The sequence below is a fragment of the Lonchura striata genome, chromosome 18, assembly GCF_046129695.1.
Source record: "Lonchura striata isolate bLonStr1 chromosome 18, bLonStr1.mat, whole genome shotgun sequence".
Lineage (NCBI taxonomy): Eukaryota > Metazoa > Chordata > Aves > Passeriformes > Estrildidae > Lonchura > Lonchura striata.
This window is the reverse complement of record NC_134620.1, coordinates 14,368,291-14,388,138: the sequence shown is the minus strand read 5'-3', so window position 1 is coordinate 14,388,138 and position 19,848 is coordinate 14,368,291. Positions and strand designations below refer to the sequence as shown.

Here is a 19,848-nt window from a genome sequence, read left to right as displayed (position 1 = left end):
GCTTCTGAAATTCTCAGCACACCCTGCAGAAGAACAGGGGTGCTCCTACAGTGTGGATATTCTCAGTTCAGTCAGAGAAAAAGAGAAAGCTTTCTGCCAGGTTAAGGCTGGGAAAAAGTCTGGGAGGAATGCAAACAATCGATTATCTTGCTTTCCATTCATATTGTTCATAGATCTGTTCTACCACACTGACCCGAGCCCAGTGAGCCAATCAGGTGAAATGGTTTCACTTTAATTCCAATGGAATCAATGGTCATTATTTTCTCTATAAAAGAGAGGTGTTTTTGAGTAAAGATCATCCTTTGCCTTCTGAAGATGGAGTCTCTTCATTCCCGTCCCTGCCTCAACAGTGACACTACAGACCAAGGGTTTGGGTGATTGGGACCCCTGAGGCAGAGTCACCCTCTGGCAGGAGTGGGGAAGGGCAGATTTCGTGGCTTGGATTTCGGGCTGCTCTTTCACTTGATTCCAAGATTATTGGCCCATCACATCTCAGTCCTGCTCTTCATTTATCACTTCATTAATAGGAGACTTTTAGTTAGTGAGTAGTATCAGCTGCAGGAGAAATGGAACTGCTCTCCAGGAGTGAAGCAAAAGGGGACAGCTCTTCCTTAACAGCATCCCTGTCTCCAAACATGGATGCAGGTGGAATCCAGGTCACTCCATGACTCTAAAGTCCACACTGCCAAGGAAAATGTCAGCTAAGGAACAAATTAACTGTGGAGAAAAATCAGGCCATTCCACATCTACATAAGAAACAGACTTAGTGAATAAAAGTTGCCATTTCTGCAGTCTGCTTCTGACAGGACAGGAGAACAAAGGAGCTCAGCGTTTCCTTTGGATGCTAATTGCAGCTGACACAGGCAGCACTCTGAGCTATCCCCTCCTGTTAAAGCTCTGTTAAATACAACAGCACACAGGGCACAGCAACTCAGGGCACCACCTGCCCCCGAGAACAAGCAGAGCCCAAACATCTCCCCTGGACACAGCCAGAGCTGGGGCTGCCACTGCTGTCCCTGCCCTGCCCAGCACCTGCCTGGAGAGCCTGAGATGGCTCTGGGTGCCCAGGAGCCCTGCAGAGGGACAGGAGGGATGTGGAACCAGGGATGTGGGTGCCCAGGAACCCTGCACAGGGACAGGAGGGATGTGGAACCAGGGATGTGGGTGCCCAGGAGCCCTGCAGAGGGACAGGAGGGGCTGTGAGTCTCCAGGAATCTGCAGAGGGACAGGAGGGGATGTGGAACTGGGGCTGTGGGTGCCCAGGAACCCTGCAGAGGGACAGGAGGGATGTGGAACCAGGGATGTGGGTGCCCAGGAGTCCTGCACAGGGACAGGAGGGATGTGGAACAAGGGATGTGGGTGCCCAGGAGTCCTGCACAGGGACAGGGAGGGATGTGGGTGCCCAGGAGCCCTGCACAGGGACAGGAGGGGATGTGGAACCAGGGACACAAAGGAGGGATTCAGACTCCCTCAAGTGGGCTCTTTCCCACTTCCCAGCACAGTGGCTCTGACATTTTGAGCCCAACCCTGCTCAGGCTGGGCTGGTGCCCCTCAGCAGCTTCTCCTGGGGCTGCAGCACTGCCAGGAACACGGTGGCACTTCCCAGGGCCAGCAGGAGAGAGAGCAAAGCTGGGATGGGAATTTTCTGTGCCCAGCACAATCTTCCTGTAGTTTTTGTGGCCAGTGTAATTTATGATCAAGATCTAAGTGTCTTCAGAATGGGAACTCGGTGTTCTGCAAATGCAGTGCCCTTTTAATCAAGGATCTCGTCTCTGTTTAGTCTCCACATTAAGATAAATCTTAATTACTGGCCCCCTGCATTAGCAACAAAGCGTTCAGCTTTCTTCCCTGCTTGCAGAGTTTTCAAATACCCTGCCAGAGGAATTTTGGAGGCCTGATAAATTACAGTCTGCAGACAAAAAGGGGGATGTAGAATACATTAAGAGACAGGGATGCAGAGCAATATCTCTGGATCCTTGGATGACTAATCCCACTCTCCTTGCAGTGAATCCATCCTGTTAGCATCCAGACGTGCAGAAGGGAGCATCACCCATGATTACTTTGATTTAGCAGATGCAGACTGGGTTGCTAAATGTAATTCTAGCATCTGCCAAAAGTGAGCATCCCTTACAAAGGAAGAAGGGACTGGAGCACTGGATTGCTTGGTTCTGTCAGCAGTTAGTGCTGTGGAAGGCTGGCATTGCCCAGGTCTGTGTGTGGCACCCAGGCCACGCTGCCCCAGGGCAGGGACAGAGCTCTGGGCTCTGCCCACATTACTGTGACAGCAGGAGTTCTGCCATTGTGAATAAAAAAGTGAAATTCTATCAGCATTCCATGAGAAAAGGCCATAAATGCTGCTCTGGCCAGCAGGAAGCAATGGGCACATCCTGGGATAGAGCAGGAGGAACTAGGGATTCTGAGTGCTGAGAATTTTAAACTCTGTGCTTAAAGACACTGACCCACAAGAAAACACTGCATTTAACCTGAAGTCACAGAACAAGCTTTTAAAATTGATTAATAGCACTAGGATTACGAGTATGTACTTAGTTAAAAATCTAGAATATCACAAAGTAGAAAACTTAAAACTTTTAAAATATAAAAATAAATATAAAACAAAATAGAAGTTTTAGGGTGAATGCAAGTTCTTCTTTACCTTCTTCTTCCTTCTTCATAGGTTTGAGTGATATTTTGTGATTAAACAAAAAAGTTCACATTGCAGACTTCAGTTACTGAGTAAAAAGGGAAAATATTCGAAGTGTCCTTTCTTAATGAGATAGTTTAGTTTTAAAATACCTTATAACAAGAGTTAGCTAGCCATTTTATACCTTGTTAATAAAAGACTACAAAACTCAGAGTGGTGAGAAATAATAAACACCTGAGCCCAAACATAAAACACCATCTCAGGTGCCTTCAACCCCAACCTCAAAAAGCCAACAAGGAACCCTCCCAAAGGGACAAATCCTGAGAAATTCTGCTTGAAGCTGAGGCTGCTGAATGCCCCTCCTGCAGAGCCCGGGGAGAGGAGTTACCCTGGCAGCCAGGGCAGATCTCTGTGAGGCTGCAGGGGATACCCAGCCCTTCCCTCACCCAGCTCTGGAACCAGCTGGAATAAAGAACTTTAACCACCAGCAGCTCCAGAGAGGCAGAACCACAGAACCACACTGCCCCTGAAGCTCCCGTCACTTCTTCCACTTCTGAACAACCGAGAATCAAATTCAGATTTCTTTTAACAAATTGGTTTCAGAAGTAAACACTTACTTCACTGTATTTGTTATCCTAACTTTATCATATGCAGTTCATAAAACCAATTCAAAACTTAATTTTGGAGCTGTGTGAGTTTGCCACAGGCAAACTGAGACTAACCAGGAAATCTTATTTCCTCTCCCTTGTGAAATAAGGATCTAAGCACTTGCATTAATATTTCTACCAGTCAAGTTCCACTGTCTGAATCTGAATTTATTCTTCCTCTAAAAGCAGCCCCATCCTGGCTGTCAGTGGTGAGCAGAGACTGGGCTGGCATTTCCTACACCGGGAGCAGCCAGATCAACATCCTGGATCCCCAGCACACCTTGGGGGAAGCTATTGTAAAAGAGGGGAACCAGGTGGGGAGAAATGCTGATGTCTCAGAAGGCTGAATGATTTCTGTATTATAACTATGCTATAATACATTAATATACTATTTAAAGGAGATACTAAAACTACAAACCTACTTGTTCTAACTCCCATATCTGACTCACTCCCAACTCGAGCCCCAGGTGGGTTGGATTGGCCACCAGGCTCAAACAATCCTCACCAGAATCCAACCAAGCATCACCCCAGGGAAACAATTCTCCAAACACATTCCACATGGGAAAACAAGGAGCAGAGATAGAAATTTCTGTTGTATTTAACAGAGCTGTAACAGAAGGGGATAGCTCACAGTGCTGGCTGGGTCAGCTGCAGTTAGTATCTGACACTGCTTGGCTTTGCCTTCCTTGCTGAACAAAACACTTCAGAAGTATTGAAGTGTTCTAGTTTTCTTTGGTTTATTTTCCAAATATATTTGTGGAAATACACAGCCCCCATTAAATCAAAACAAAGAAATTGATTACTCTTATTTATGAACTACAGACCTCCAAATACCACTATAGCTAAGTGGGTCTAGCCAAATCCATCCCTTATGGATTTTTTAATATATATTTTATATATTATATATATATTTTCTATATTATATATAGAACATATATATATTTATATAAAATATATATTTTCTACATACATACATATATATATGTATGTATGTATATATATAAACCCCTCTGTTTTATCTTAAAACCTGCAGTAAGGTGATGGGAGAAGTGAATTAATTAGGACATGGAATAAAATCAATGTTTTCATGTTAGATTGTGTCTCACTTCAGCATCTTTAAAGCTGTAAAGGGTTGCAGTTTGCTAGTTGTTTATCATTATCAGTGTGTCTCACCAGTGCTGAGCCTCTGGCTGGGGCCTCTCTGCTTTGCTGGAGCTGTGGCACCAAATCCCATCAGGCACAGGTCAAATATTAAATTATATTAAATAAATAAGTAAAAACCCCAAATATTACACCAGAGCTGTCTCTGATTTCTGTTGACTGCACAGCCGTGTCAGGATTCAGTGGCCAATCTGTATTTGCAAAGCAAGATGGCATTTCCTGCTGTGTGCAGGCAGATTCTGGAACTGAAAATGACTTCAAAGGAAGCAATTCTGGAACCTATTAAAACTTAACAAAAAACTTTAAGGAAAACTGCAGGAGATGGGAAACAGAACCCCACATTCCATCTTTCTGTAACCACTTAAAATGTAGAATAAGGATATAAAAGTGACTGGAGAAGATGGGAAGCAGAAGCCTACATTTTATTTCTCCAAGTATATACATAAACTAAAAAAAAAAATGCTATATTTTTTTAGAAGATGCTTATTTGTAACACAGGAAACTACCTGCTCCTCTTTGTGCCACTTCAGTCCTCTCTTTCAATATTGAGCTAAATTGACTTCGAAATGAAAGCACTTACATGGGAAACATTATCTAGAGAGAACAAATTGTAGTTACGGCTTGAAATGTGGGTGATTACCTGAGATATTCCAGCTCCAGCACCACAACTGGCTCTGTTTAGCCCAGCAAATGGGAACAGATGGAAATGTGGGAAGTGACAGGTTAAAAGCCCTTATTGTGAGCCCAGCACACCTGAGAGCTGCTGCTGCTCATGGATCTAAGCACACTGCAGGTTCTTCTGACTACACTCACACTTGATAAATACAAGCAATAAACTGTCCTAAGTTCTCTTGAAAACTTCTGGTTTTATGCATTTATGCAGTGCATAAATTATCCACATTTCATCTCTGGCAGACGGGAAATATCTACGATGCACAGCCATACACAGAATTTTTTATTTAATGGCACCCTTAGACAGGTGCTTGGAAAACAGAGGGCAGAGAAACATGTAAAGAGCATTAACCTGAGGGTGCTGAGGCTGATCTGAACCCTGCCACAGGAATTTCCAATGCTTTATGGACTCCAAGGATTGAGTCCCAAGGACAATGTCCTGTTTTAAGTGACTGGGGTACTGCATGATACAGGGATGATTTTTATGGTCCCTGTGGAGGTTGTGAACTTGTTTTATTTGGGTATATTAATATGCCATGGATTATTAATGAGTTATTTTCTCCTTCTATTAGACAGCATGTTGTAAATGCAGGCCAACCCAATGGGAAGAAATGACAATGTCTGACTCAATTCAGAAGGCTGAATGATTTCTTTATTATAACTATGCTAAAATACATTAATATACTATTTAAAGGAGATACTAAAACATACTACACACTGCTTTCTCTGACTCTAACACAACTCATGCCCCTCTCTGAGCCCAGCCCCAGGTGGGTTGGATTGGCCACCAGGTTCAAACCATCCTCACCAGAATCCAACCAAGCATCACCCCAGGAAACAATTCTCCAAACACATTCCACATGGGAAAACAAGGAGCAGAAATAGAAATTGTTTTCTCTTTCTTTTCTCTGTGCTCCTCTATGAAAAATCCTGAGAGGGAGAGAAATGTGCTGCCACAACAGCACTCATGTCCTGCAGTCTGAGGATCTCGGAGCCCTGCTCAAACCACAGTGGAAGTGGAGCAGGCACCTCACTTATTTCACTTCAATTTACTCTGGTTTGGAATCAGCAAGAGGAACTTTCTACTTGCTCTTTTCTTACTTTGGCTGTATAGTTTTAATTTTTGATAAGCAAAATCTGTATCAAAGACACCACAAACTCTTGTGCAACCGCTATGAAAAGGTGGTCATAAAAATGCAGAAAATAGTCATTATTTCCTATCCTTGTACCTAGATTGTTTTTCCTTTTCAAATAGTTTATTGATTTTGCTGGCTTCACAGCAGCTCTACATAAGCAAAGCACACAGAGGGCAGGAACAAGATTATTGCATTAATAAGTGCAGATACTGTACAGACATCAGAAACTCACTGCAGTTAAAAAGATGAGAGAGTGACACAGGAAAATTAAATTATTGATCAGACACATGTCTGATAGACTGGTGGGCCTTATAGAAACGAAACCTGGCATATATCTAGAAGGAGGAAAATTAAATATATACAGTATATATAACCACAGATGCAATTACTTCCCTCTTCCTCAAGCAGAAACAAGTTTTACCTCCAGGGCTGCTTGTCCACATCCTGCTGGAGGCTCCTGGCCAGAGAACATCCTTGAGCTCTGCTCATTGTGTAAGTCAGGGATATGACACACAAGGGGATCAAAGCCATTTGTTTAAAGCACCATTTTCTTTGTTAGTGTAACCTGGGGCATCCCAGTGACCATTAACTTTATCTGAGCATCTCACAGCAGCTTCCAACTGAAAGAGGCTGGAAAAAAGATCAGCCTGCTTGAGAGCTTGGCCTTTTTGTCCTGCTCAATGGATGGCCGAATAAAAGACATCACCTCTAGCCACGAACCTGCCTTCACTCATGGAATTACTCTGAATTTTACTCTTCAGGGCTGGACCTGCCCTGCCACTATGGAAGCAGGGGAGACCAGCATCCATGTTTAAGCAGGGGATTTTCCTTCACACAGAACTGTCACCCTGTTCTTTTAAAAGTTTTAAAGTTCTTTAAAAAGTTTTCTATGCCTTCTGATGTTTAGGTATGTCTACTAGAGTTTCTCACACCCTGTACATGTAAATAATGATTGTTTGACACTCTTCTTTGTGAGAAGAGAGAACTGATAAACTATTAGTTTAACCAGTGTAGTTAGAGAAGTAGCAATTCACCCTCCAATCCACTATCACTTTTAAAACTCTCTATATTACAAAGTAAGAAATAAAATTTATTTACTTTTGCTCTTTTATCTTAGTATAAATGCATGAGTTACTTCATATCATAATACAGCACAGAGCCAGCAGTACAGAGTGATCCTGTTGATAGTAAAAGGGTTTTTAAATCATGGGGATGTGGGGAGTTAGAAGGAAAGTTAGTCTTAGTAGACCCTGGGCAAATACCCTGGGCCTTGTGCTTGCTAGAACTGCACCTGTGTAACCAGTATATGATAAATATATAGAAATAATTGTTAGATGCAATGATTGTTTAGAAATTAAATATAATTGCTGTTTAATCAAAAGAATAATCATGAGAAACTGTGGTCAGGGGCTTGAGAGAGATCACGAGAGATCATGCTTGAATAAGATCAATGTATACAATGGAACAATATGAGTTTAATAATTGATATGTAAGTTATATAACGATAAAATATAAAATACGTTCAGCTCGAGAGCCATGTGGGAGTCAGATTTGGGTCTGCACCCCTGATCCCAGAGCTCTCAATAAAAGCAGATAATGATATCCCGTGGTTAATGTGCTCCTGAACAGTGCCAGCCAAGCCCTTGCACTGCAGCCCAGGCAATAAATGCCATTACAACGGGCTTCCAATGCCCTCTGCGAAGATGAGGCAGAGTCTGACTGCAGACAGACACGTGGCTCCCACCCCGCCAGACAATTCCTATTTTTGCCTAGCAGAGCTCCCAGGGCTTAATGAGTAGCCCATAATTTGGATGAGGTAAGAGCAGCGAGGAGGAATTAGTGAGTCTGGAATGACTTATTTATTACCACACCAGGCTGACTCCTGCAGCTTCCAGGCAGCCTTACAGCATATGCCTCAGGATACCTGTGCCAGCTGGCAGCTCCCCTCTCAGCCTTCCAGCTTTCCATTTAGTCCATTTTCCAGCAGCAGAGCAGAGAGAGGCTCCTCTGCTGGCTCAACCGAGCAGCAAGCTGTGTAAAGCTGCCCAAAAACAGGCACGGAGGAGCCTGGACCAAGTGACTGCTGAGGATGCCCAGGTCTGGAGCTGCTGGCTTGGGTTCCTGCTGCTGACATCATCTGTGCAGCAGGAGGCTCCTGCCTTCTGTCAGCTCCCCAAAACGAGAGCTCAAGAGCACAGAGAGGTTACAGCAGGCCTGGACCTCAGCCAGCTGCTTCAGAACACAAAAGGAAGGGAATTCACCTTTAAATCACACAAAGGTGATTTCTGCCCGCACGCTCTCCCCCCAAGCTGCATCCTGGTAAAGTCTGCTTTATGCAAATGAAAATAAAAGTGTTGTGGCAGGGTAAAAAATGTCCACATTAAAGAAGGAGGGAGATGAAGTGGTTCTCCCTGGCACAGCACACAGAGAGTGGAGCTCAGTAATGAACCGCAAGGCTTGAAGTGCAAGCAGCAGTTTGGGGGTAGAAGTGTAAATAAATGTGCAATTCTGCAGAGCCATCCTGTCTGTGAGCACATTATAGGGTGCAGTAACACTCTGCCCTGCCTCTCAATACTGAATTTACAGGCTAATGTTTCCCTCTGTCATTTTCTCCAGCTTCCCAGTGAACTTGAATTATTTTTACACTTATTTCGTTTAAGGAAAATACTCATTCCACAGCCTCCAAAGGACACAGAGCTCTGTTCCTACAGGACCTTGGGGAGCAGAGCACAGCACAGTCACTCCTCTGGCACTGACACTCAGCATTCAACAGTCACCTACTGCAATTAATAAAACTGCACTGTTGCTATTTTTCACTAATAGAGGATTTCCAAAAGCAAATTACAGCCATAAATTACATCATTACAGCCTGTATTATTGTTCTGTGGGGTAACAAATCTTGCAGAAAGACAATCAGCTCTGCTAGAGGAAAAAAAGTACAGAGGACAAATCAGATGACTGGGACCTGATTAAAATTAATGTCAGTGGTCCTTATTTTCCATTTGCCTGCTGAAATTCCCTCTTTCACCAGCATGCTGGTGGTCGTGCCACGGTGCTGGAGCATTAAATATTAGGGATGATTTGTTTCTGAGGGGCAAACCCATCTTGATCAGTGTTTGTGTGGATTCCCTATGCAGTTTACCTGGGCTCTGAGGACACCCCACAGCACTGGGGCCCAAGGGCTGGGCTGGGAATTCCCTGAGCACATGGCATCACGTGGAGAGCTGGGGCACCAGACCTGGTTTAAAGAGGTTTTTTTGGTGGTCCAAGCTTTTCTGAGGTTCTGGTGCCCCTCTGGTTCTGGGATTATGGATGACTCAAACCCCATCCCTGCTGCTGCTGCCCTCCAGCAGCTGCTGCAGAGGAGAGAGCCAGAAGCACAGTGCCAGCTTTGTCCCCTGCACTGCTCAGCCTGTCCTGCTCCTGTGGTTTATCTCCCTCGAGCAGAACCACGGAGTTTGAAGGACGGATTCTGAGTGAATTCCATGACAAACATCCTCAGTGAGCAGCACCTGTCTGGATAATGAACTGCAAACTGAGAGCAGGGCAAGGCAAACATGCATCCAGAGCAAATTGAAGGTGAAAAGTTCCTGGGTTTTTAAGGTTTGGGGGAGTTCATTAAAACACTGAGTCTTATAAAAGTCATGGTGATTTTTTAACCCCACGCTCCCTCATTATCTCCCATTAGAGTAAAGCATTTTCCGTTGTCCCCATCGTTTCACTGTCCAAGCTGTGACACCTCAGGACCTCATCAATTAGAGTCCAGCCTAAACAATTCACAGTTCTGCTAGGCAAATATTTCACCTGCTGGTGAAGAGCGAGGCATCCCCAGAAATATCAGAACCCTCTTTACAGATCAAAATTGTCATTAGAAGCTGCCAATGAAGAGAAATCCCTTCTGGCTGTCTGTATGGGTCACAGCTACCCCACCCCAGCTCAGGCTGAGACCCTGCTCTGTGCTGGCAGCCCCTGCCCAGCTGCCACCTCCTGCAGGTGACAGACCAGGAGCTGCAGACCACCCACCCTGCAGGGAAAAGCACAAATGTTTGCTGCCTGGAGTTGGTTTGGACAGTGGGTGTGCATTTCCCAGCTAAGCCTAGACAATCACCAGTTTGCTAAAGCTAATGAGAAAACTCGAGCTGAGGCAGAACTGGTGCATTAATTCCAGAGGAGAAGGCATAATCCAGCAGATTTCACACAGTGCAGAGCCATGAGCAGACACAAGTGTCCCTCTGCCAGCTGTGCTGTCCCTCTGCCAGCTGTGCTGTCCCTCCTTTCCCTTTCAGGGAGCTGTTTCACTGAACCTTGACCCTAACCCCTGCCTTTGATCAGCTTGGCTCACACACAGAATTCCCTAGATGATTCTGGCACTCCTCTTCCAGGGGAGCATTTTGGTATCAGCACACCCAGCAGCCAGTAATTTACTTTGTGTTGCACCGCACATTATTTTTGTTCTGCAATTTCTTGTTTGGTTAGCAGGATTTGCCTCCTGTTGAGACTAAGAAGCATCTATTAAGCCTCATATTAACATTTCTCAGAGATCTTTATAAAACTGGAAGTTAGCTGGCCCCACCTCTCCTCAGCATCTTAAAAATCCCAAAGCAATCCATCCCACAGCATTGTCAGAATGGGGGATGCTGCAAGAGGAAATTGCACATATTCACAGAAAATGACATACAGCTTGATCCAATGGAAATATTTATTCCAGCCAGCTGGGATAGCCTTACTGATCCATTCTCATTTCCTGCAAAAGGCAGGACTGAATGTGATGGTATAAAGTAGGAATGTAGTAAATGCAGGAAAACAGAAGCTGGAGGCAAAAGTGCAAGGGTTGGAGAAATGATCCCTGGGACTTAAAAAGGCAGTGTTAAATTGAGTCACTTTGGAATCTTTATGCTGTCTGCATCTTCTGACCAATCTGAGATCAATGAACAACAGCTTGCCCGTGTTTTGCTTGTTTCCTGATGGGCAGGCAGCAAAAAAAGCCAATTCTCCCCAGCCAAGGTGAATCAATAGGCACTGCAGGCCCCAGGCACTGTGTGACACAGCTCCACAGGCAGGTGCAGAGCCCTGTGGGTGCACACTGAGAGCAGAGGCACAATTAGTGCAATTAACCCCCCCTAGGCTGAAGGGAGCAATGCTGTTCTCCTTTAGGGCACTGCAGCTGCACTGGGGGGAGGCACAGGAGGATCTCTGTGCCCCCCTTCCCACCAGGAGATTGGGACTCTGCTCTGCACAAACTCTGAACTCTGGAACTCCTGACTCCATGGTGCTGCTCAGAGCTGACTGAAGCTGTCCCACTCAGCACTATTAATAGAACAGCTCCATTCTGCATAAAATGAATTTCCCAGCCTCACAGTATTTATTTCATGCGATTCACAACTGAATTATCTGAGACAATACCTGTCAGCTGAAAAGTCTGGCACGTGGATGATCTGTTTGTTCATTTGTTTGTTTGTGATAAGCAAGTCAGGAAATGGGTTTTTCCTTCTGGAAAGCTCCTCCGTGCCTGTTGCCTCCACTTCACTCAAGACTGAAACATGAACCAGAGTGAGAATTCTGCACTTGTGTGCCCTTGAACTAGATAGAGCTTTATGGTGTGAACTCACAGACTGTGCAGGGATGAAAACTCTATTTATTCAGGCCCATATTTTAAAATGGTATTGCAGGGACTTCATTACAATGAAATACCTTAAAAAATCCTTTCCTTAGGGAACAGCAGACATAAATGTGTATATAAAACAACAGTGTTTTGGGAGCTAAGTTTTTGATCACCTCTGTTTTAATGGAAAGCCAGTTAACAAGCACACATAAAACTGTCAAAAAGTGGTTTTGGCTGAGTCACAGCTCTGCAGTGGGTCCATGCCCTGCTCCTGCAGCAGGAGCACCAACACCCTGAGTTCAGGATGTAAAGAAACACACAAACCAAGCACTGCCCAATGAACAGCTCAGCACTGGGCAATCAGCACCTGAGGAACTGCACTGCCTAATGAGCAGCTGAGAGTCTCACTACACACTGATGTACACACAGGTTACTCTGTGTACAAACTGGAAACCTGGAGGAAGCAGCAGCTCACAGGGGAAAGGTTCAGTCTGTACCACTGAAGAAGCAGTTCCCATCAGCACATGAGTCAGTTCATGGCAGCAGAAAGGCAGGACAGGTAAAGACAGATTAGCACATCCCTTGTGAGACCCACTGGTACAGCTGAGCACAACTCCTGGGCACGTGAAACAGCAGCAAGAAACTTCCAGAAAGGCCTGAGCTGCTCCAGGTTTGCTGTGCTGGTCAGCAGGTGCCAGGGCATCACAGAGGCTGAGTGAAACCCAAGAGACCCACTGAAAATCAGCCTTATTTTAAAGAGGAAATATGCATGGAGGAGCAAGCTGCATGGCTTCCCATGGGGACAAGTGGCCTTTGAAGTAAATCTGGAGTAGAACTCTGAGAATAGACTCCTAACTGATTTTATGCTTCAGCATTTAATGCCTGTATTTCATGCAAGTCACACTTGTAGATCAACTTCAGAGGGAGTGCATCGTGCTGGTGAAGGATTGCAGCTCCAGGTCCACATACAGATGGTCAGTATTAAAATTAAATATTAAATAAAAACATTAAATCAGTGATTCCCCATCTTCCCCCCAAGAAGGAGCTTTCCTTCAATATTAGCACTGAACAATGCACTCCTACACAGGTTTTGTGCCTTGTTCTATCCCAAAGCAGAATTTGGTACTGTTAAAAATGTGCATTACCCACCTAGAGCATGAAAAGAAACCTTTGGCTGAGCTTCCCAGAACGTGCTTTGTGCTGGACACAGACACTCAGAGCTCTCCAGTGGGACTCCCGTGTGCACACACCCAGGTGTAAATCTGGGGTATTTTAATAGGGTCGAGAGGAGAATCTACACACTTGGCTACATTTGCTCATGACGGGATGGAAATCTTAGGAAAATTTGTGGGAAATAAGTCAGGCAACCTTGCAGACCTTAATTGGCTAGTTCTGAGGCTACCTGTGATTAATTGAGGAGGTTCCCAAAAGCAGTTTAGCAGATCATTATTCAAGGCCCTACGAAAGCATTTTCCTAATTGATCCTGCAAGAAGTAACATGAAATTAAAACCAGCCAGAATAGGGCACAGTCCAGCCAGTGGGCTCTTCCTGTCCACAGACAGTGGCATATATTTTCTGTGCCTTGAGAAATTATTTTATCTTCTTATTCAACTCTCCTACTTGATGAATTTCGTGAGCCCCATTTTCTGTAGCTGTGCTATCTCACAGCAGCTGTGATTTAAGTGAGTCCAGAGATCTGAAAGGGAGAGCATGGGCCTGACAGTGCAGTTTTTCATTTTTTCCCATCTCTATCCAAAGGTCTAATAAATGATGTTACCTCTTTACAGATCTTGCCTCATTAATTATTGCTATTCAGTGCTGGAAATACAACAATATGAATTTAATCTCACACTTTGAGTGAGACACACAGACCTTCACACAGCCTGCATGTAGGGTACACTGAGTGGATGCTGTCACCAAGTGCCATACTCAGGAATTTGGAAAGCAGAGGATATGTCTGATTAGAACTTCATTTGGTGCACAGGACTTAACTGATATTCTGTTATGGGAGAGTTAGAAAGCAACAAACCCATTAAAGCTGTATTTTTCTAACATTTCTGTCTCATTTTTCCTCTCCAACTACTTTGAAGGGTGACACATCCTCCAAAATTACTCAGACTGATTAACTTCTGATCTTGGGGAAAAAAAAATAGACTTCCCTCAAATTTACATGTAATTTTTTTCTGGCAAAAAATGATTACAGTTCCCATCAGTCCAAGCTGTTTTATGTCTCTTGCTCCTATCATTTCCCTGTAGCACATCCCTGCGTTGCTGTTCCTTACCTGTACACGCTGCTTAGGCACATGGAATAGGGGTTCTGCTAACACCCTCTCTTTTGACTGCATGAAGAATTTCCATCCATTTTTCAGCAGCTTTACCCTACCCCTTGCTCCACTGATCCAAGCACTACAAGGCCATTTGAAAATTTCAGGTTCAGCTCTTGCTGACAATGTCAATTCTTTTATCTCTTCCAGAACGCCATAGCAACAGTTGCACTCATCTTTTGAAGACCACTTGGTTTTCATCTTCCTACTCTTTTTGTAATGTAATCAGGCACAGGGCAATAAAAGATACATGATCCTTCTTGCTTCATAAGTTTGGAATGGCTCACACGAGACAAGCTTTAGTCCACGGGTCAGAGCAGCCTTTATCTTTCTGTTACACCCAAAGCAGGGAAAAGTTTGCTGAAAGACGTTCCAGGGTGTCCCTGAGAGCCTGGCAGAGACCTGAGCAGCCCCACACCCTGGTCCCTGCAGTGCCTCTGGGCAGCTCCTTCTCCTGGGCACTTTTGGAACTGTGCAGTGACACCTTTGACTTTGGATGTTAGCAGTTCTGTTGCCTTGATTTTAAGGATTTTCTAAAGCCTTCTGAGTTTATATTCTCGTAGAGAACTTTCTCACACAACTTTCTGTAAACAATCTATTGTTTTGCATCCCTCCATAGAGGTGGAGAGATTTGATGTACTGGTGGTTTGTCCAATGTCATTGGAGAGGTGGCACCTTCACCCTCCAATCCACTGGCACCTTTGGGAAAGTATAAATGCTGGAGTCAGAAAATAAACTTCCTCTTTTTCACCTTGCAATAGCAAATAGCTCACGTTGTGCTTTCACGTGTCCTGTAGTGACACAGTTCCACCCTGCAAGGCTCCAGGCTTGAATCAACAGAATTCCCTTTGCCTCCAGAGGATCACAAACCCCCCTGAGGTCTGGCTGCTGTCTGTACACAAGCTGCTGCTGCTGCTGTGGCAGTGCAGATGAAGGCTCTGAGCTGGCTTCTCAGCACAGCCAGGGTCACCTCTGTGCCTCCAGTGGGACTCTGGTTTGTGAGCAGGGCTGCCAGGTAATCAGCTCAGCTTACCTGGAGATCAGTGCCTGGATGAAGGAACACCCTAGCTAACAGAAGTGAGAATTCCTTTATCTACCCACATCCTGCTAGTAAAGCCAATTGTGCCCTGGTGCTCCAGCCAGCTGCACTCTGTTCACACAGTGTATTTTGGCTCTGGCTAAGCGTTATCACAAGGCACAGCAATGGGATGAACACAAGAAAGCTTTGTGAAGAGAAAGGTTTAATGATTTCATTGTTTGAACCCGCAGTGCCTACTGGCAGTCTGCTGGGAATAAGGATCTTGCCTTACATGATTTATACAACACTAAACTCATCCTTTTAGACCTCCAGTTCTTACAGGAAGCCTTGCAGGCAGATGAATTTTAATGCAGAAAAGACACAAGTCTGCAAGAACCCTGTATGCAAGTGTGAAGGCATCACACCCTGACAGGAGATGCCAGAATCTCCATTCCCTCAGATATGGAATACAGAGAAGAAGCTCATGAATTCTTTCATGAAAAGAGCAAGAAGACATGTCAGCAGACATGTCTGTTGTTTGGTAATAGAAGGCATCTATCTCAAAATAAAATCTGACCACAAAAATTCTTCTTTATGCACGTTCTCCAGTCCTTAGAGGACAGATGCTCCAATAAATATTCCCTGCTCAAGCTGACAGGTAATGAGGACAATTATTTCCCCCTCAGATCTGGAATGCAGTGCAGGCTTTCTGCTGACTTAACAGACTGTGGATCAGGAAATTGCTGGGCATGACCTCATTTGATATGAGCAGCAGTTTCACTCTTCAAATGGGGAAGAATATATTGAAGACTGGGACTTCCAGGAAATAATACTCATCTAATTATCTGGTGAACACTGCTCAAAGAAAAGACTGCCAGAATTTTGCCACCAAGATGATGCTCCAGAGGGGCAAAATTCACAAGAAGCATAGAGCTATGTCTAACTCTTCTTCCAAATCCTGAGCAACAGAAAACAAAACCTGCCTAACAACAGCACAGCTGAAATGCTGGAGAATCCAGTGAAATTCCTTGTTTTCCTAAAACACTGAGCAGAGAGAGCAGATTTGAACCCAAACCATTTACCCACAGGAAAGTCTGCACTTCATGATTCTTAAATATATTATAGAGGCTATTATTGTTTTCTATTTTTGACTTCAACCCAAAAGTTCTTACACTACTAGGTCATCAAGCAGAAGAATGAGGATCAGCCTCAGCCTACTATAGACCAAGCAACCTGGCCTTCAGCAGAAGGACCTTGAGGCCCTCTGGAGTTGCAGGTTCAAGGCAGTCAGAAACAGGAAGGAAAATCTACTGGGGTTTGTGAGAAAAGCCAGGAAATTCAGGGTTTAAATGTGAGGGAGACAGTTGAAGAGGCAGCATCCCTTCCCTCTCAGCATCCCTTCCCTCTGACCATCCCTTCCTTCTGAGCTTCACCTTCTCTGAGCATCCCTCCCTGTGCCAGGCACATTCTTCTCTCAGGATTTTTCCACAGAGGAGCACAGAGGAAAGGAAAAGAAAACAATTTCTATTTCTGATCCTTGTTTTTCCCATGTGGAATGTGTTTGGAGAATTGTTTCCCTGGGGTGATGCTTGGTTGGATTCTGGTGAGGATTGTTTGAGCCTGGTGGCCAATCCAACCCACCTGGGGCTGGGCTCAGAGAGGGCACGAGTTGGGAGTCAGATATGGGAGTTAGAACAAGTAGGTTTGTAGTTTTAGTATCTCCTTTAAATAGTATATTAATGTATTATAGCATAGTTATAATACAGAAATCATTCAGCCTTCAGAGCTGGAGTCAGACATCAGCATTTCTTCCCACTAAGGTCACCTGCATTTACAATACCTTCCCTCTGAGCATCCTCCTGAGCACCCCTCACCCTTGGGGTACACACAGAGCTGTGTGCTGTGCAGGGTGAGGATGGTTCCTCTCCTTTGGGGTCAGTGTAGGGCACACACAGAGCTGTGTGCTGTGCAGGGTGAGGATGGCTCCTCTCCTTTGGGGTCAGTGTAGGGCACACACAGAGCTGTGTGCTGCTCAGGGTGAGGATGGCTCCTCTCCTTTGGGGTCAGTGTAGGGCACACACAGAGCTGTGTGCTGCTCAGGGTGAGGATGGCTCCTCACTTGTGGGGCAGTGTAGGACACACAGAGCTGTGGGCTGTGCAGGGTGAGGATGGTTCCTCTCCTTTGGGGTCACTGTAGGGCACACACAGAGCTGTGTGCTGTGCAGTGTAGGGCACACACACACAGAGCTGTGTGCTGCTCAGGGTGAGGATGGCTCCTCACTTGTGGGGCAGTGTAGGACACACAGAGCTGTGAGCTGTGCAGGGTGAGGATGGTTCCTCTCCTTTGGGGTCAGTGCAGGACACACACACACAGAGCTGTGCACTGTGCAGTGTAGGGCACACAGAGCTGTGTGCTGTGCAGGGTGAGGATGGTTCCTCTCCTTTGGGGTCAGTGTAGGGCACACACAGAGCTGTGGGCTGTGCAGGGTGAGGATGGTTCCTCTCCTTTGGGGTCAGTGTAGGGCACACACAGAGCTGTGTGCTGTGCAGGGTGAGGATGGCTCCTCACTTGTGGGGCAGTGTAGGACACACAGAGCTGTGTGCTGCTCAGGGTGAGGATGGCTCCTCACTTGTGGGGCAGTGTAGGGCACACACAGAGCTGTGTGCTGTGCAGGGTGAGGATGCTCCCAGAGGCAGTGCCAGGGCAGGGAGCACTCTGTGCCGAGGCTGAGGCCCTGGCACGGGCTGGGCACGGGCTGGCACGGGCCGGGGCAGGCTCTTACCATGGCCAGGGGCACGATTGCCACCAGGTCCTTCTGGCAGATGAAGATCTCGGCCAGGGCAGGGTCGGAGGAGCCGCGCCGGGGGTACTCCACCTGCCAGCTGATGGGCTGCGTGCCCGACAGGCTGCTGAAGCTGGCCATCTCAAAGTCCAGCTGCACGACCTCGTGGAACAGGCTGGTGCTCCTGCGGAGAGCAAAGAGGCAAGGCACAGCCATTACTGGGGCTGACAAAGAGAATCAGGTGGAACACTGCAAGTTCAGCTGGCCACCCGTGCACGTCACACTTCCAGGAAGGCTTTTTCCAACCTACAGCTGCCCCAGAGCACGCAAACTGGAATTATTCACAATTACCCAAAGCTTCTCCTGCGGGCACTGCGGAGGGGTGGAACCCAGGTTACTGCAACACACTTACTCCATTCCAACTTCTGTTTGATTTTTCAAACACGTTTCATGCTCTGAGTTGGATCAGAACTCTGATCCATCGAAGCTAAGGCCAGAGCAGCTCGTGAAGGCTGAGAAGCCCAGAATTTCTGCAGTCAGACAGAAAACCAAGGTTTCTCGAAACTGTCCACCACCAAAGTCACAGAAATCCTCAGCAATGAAGCTCAGTGTAACCAGTGTGAGAAAGTCATTAAAACAATTAACAGGATTAAATGAAAAAATGACAATTTTAGTCTAATCCTAGAGATTAGACTAAATTTAATTTAATAGATTTCATTTCCTCTGGATATTAAAATCTCAGGCAGTTGAGACCAAACAAAAAAGAAAAGCTGTGGCAGGTAAAATATACCACAAAGTCAGTAAGCAAATTTGAAAAACAAATATGAAAAAACATGCTGGAAATGTTGCCCTCACATTAAATTTCTTCAACTACACCAGAAATAATAAGAATATATTAAATTATTTTGCTGGACTAGCTGTTGGTTTAATTGAATATAAAAAAAAAGGTTTAGAGATTATCCATTAACTTTCCTGGAACTTTCCAAATGCCTTCCCACAGTGTGAATATCCTACTGAATATTCCTGCATTCCAACCCTACATTGCAATGATTTGAAAATGAAGGGAATGACAGGTAACTTCCTAGCTCAGTAACCCAATCCCAGCCTCATCACACCTGTGCCTGCATTGCTCACGTAACAGCTTCAATTTTTCCTCTCTTTTTTGTATCCCATACATGAAGGCCCATTTCTGAGAAAATCCATCAAGAACTGCTCATGTACGAAGCACTTACATTCTCAATTTCTAGACTTTCTTTCTCCCTCTGAACAGAAATCACTGTTTTTTGCTACTTATGACATATTCTGTGCTTTACTTTGCATGATTACTTTGAAAGCAAATGGTTCCCCTGATAATTATTATTTTGATTATGGGTTTTCATTCGGATGCCTCCCTCTGAAAAGTCTTAACACTGCCTAATCTTGAAATTTATTTTCTTTGCTGTTTTCTTGCTGTGTCAAAAGAGAGACATTGGAGCACTTTTTGTGACAGTGGCACATTTCCTGCCTGCTTTTAGAGAGTGATTTTGGGCAGAAATGTGATGGATGGATGGGTTTAGCAATTCATAACCCAAGCCCAGCCTATTGGCACTTGAAGAGTTGCTATTACATAAATCTTACAGCCTGTAAATACGAGGCAGCTGCAGTAGCTGTGCTTTACACACTCCTGGACAGCTCCAAGTGAAGGCACACTGTGTGGAACCCGGTGATTTCTTTGCAAACATGAGCACGTGCAAAGATACCTGAACCACCTGAGCTGCAGCGTCCATTTGGCTGCTAAAGGCACCATCATGCCTCAGATTAATGACACCTGAAATGACATTATTTGCACCATTTCTAGTTCTGATTCTTAGGAACTGACAGAAA

At 45.2% G+C, this 19,848-nt stretch overlaps 1 protein-coding gene across 1 annotated transcript in view; it reads right to left on the bottom strand.

Moving 5' to 3' along the window:
• TMEM132C (transmembrane protein 132C) overlaps positions 1-19,848 on the bottom strand; it is a 183,270-nt gene that overhangs the window by 27,214 nt on the left and 136,208 nt on the right. Inside the window, exon 4 of the mRNA XM_077787270.1 lies at positions 17,986-18,169. Coding sequence (XP_077643396.1) covers positions 17,986-18,169 — 184 coding nt within the window. The remainder of the gene's footprint in view (positions 1-17,985; positions 18,170-19,848) is intronic.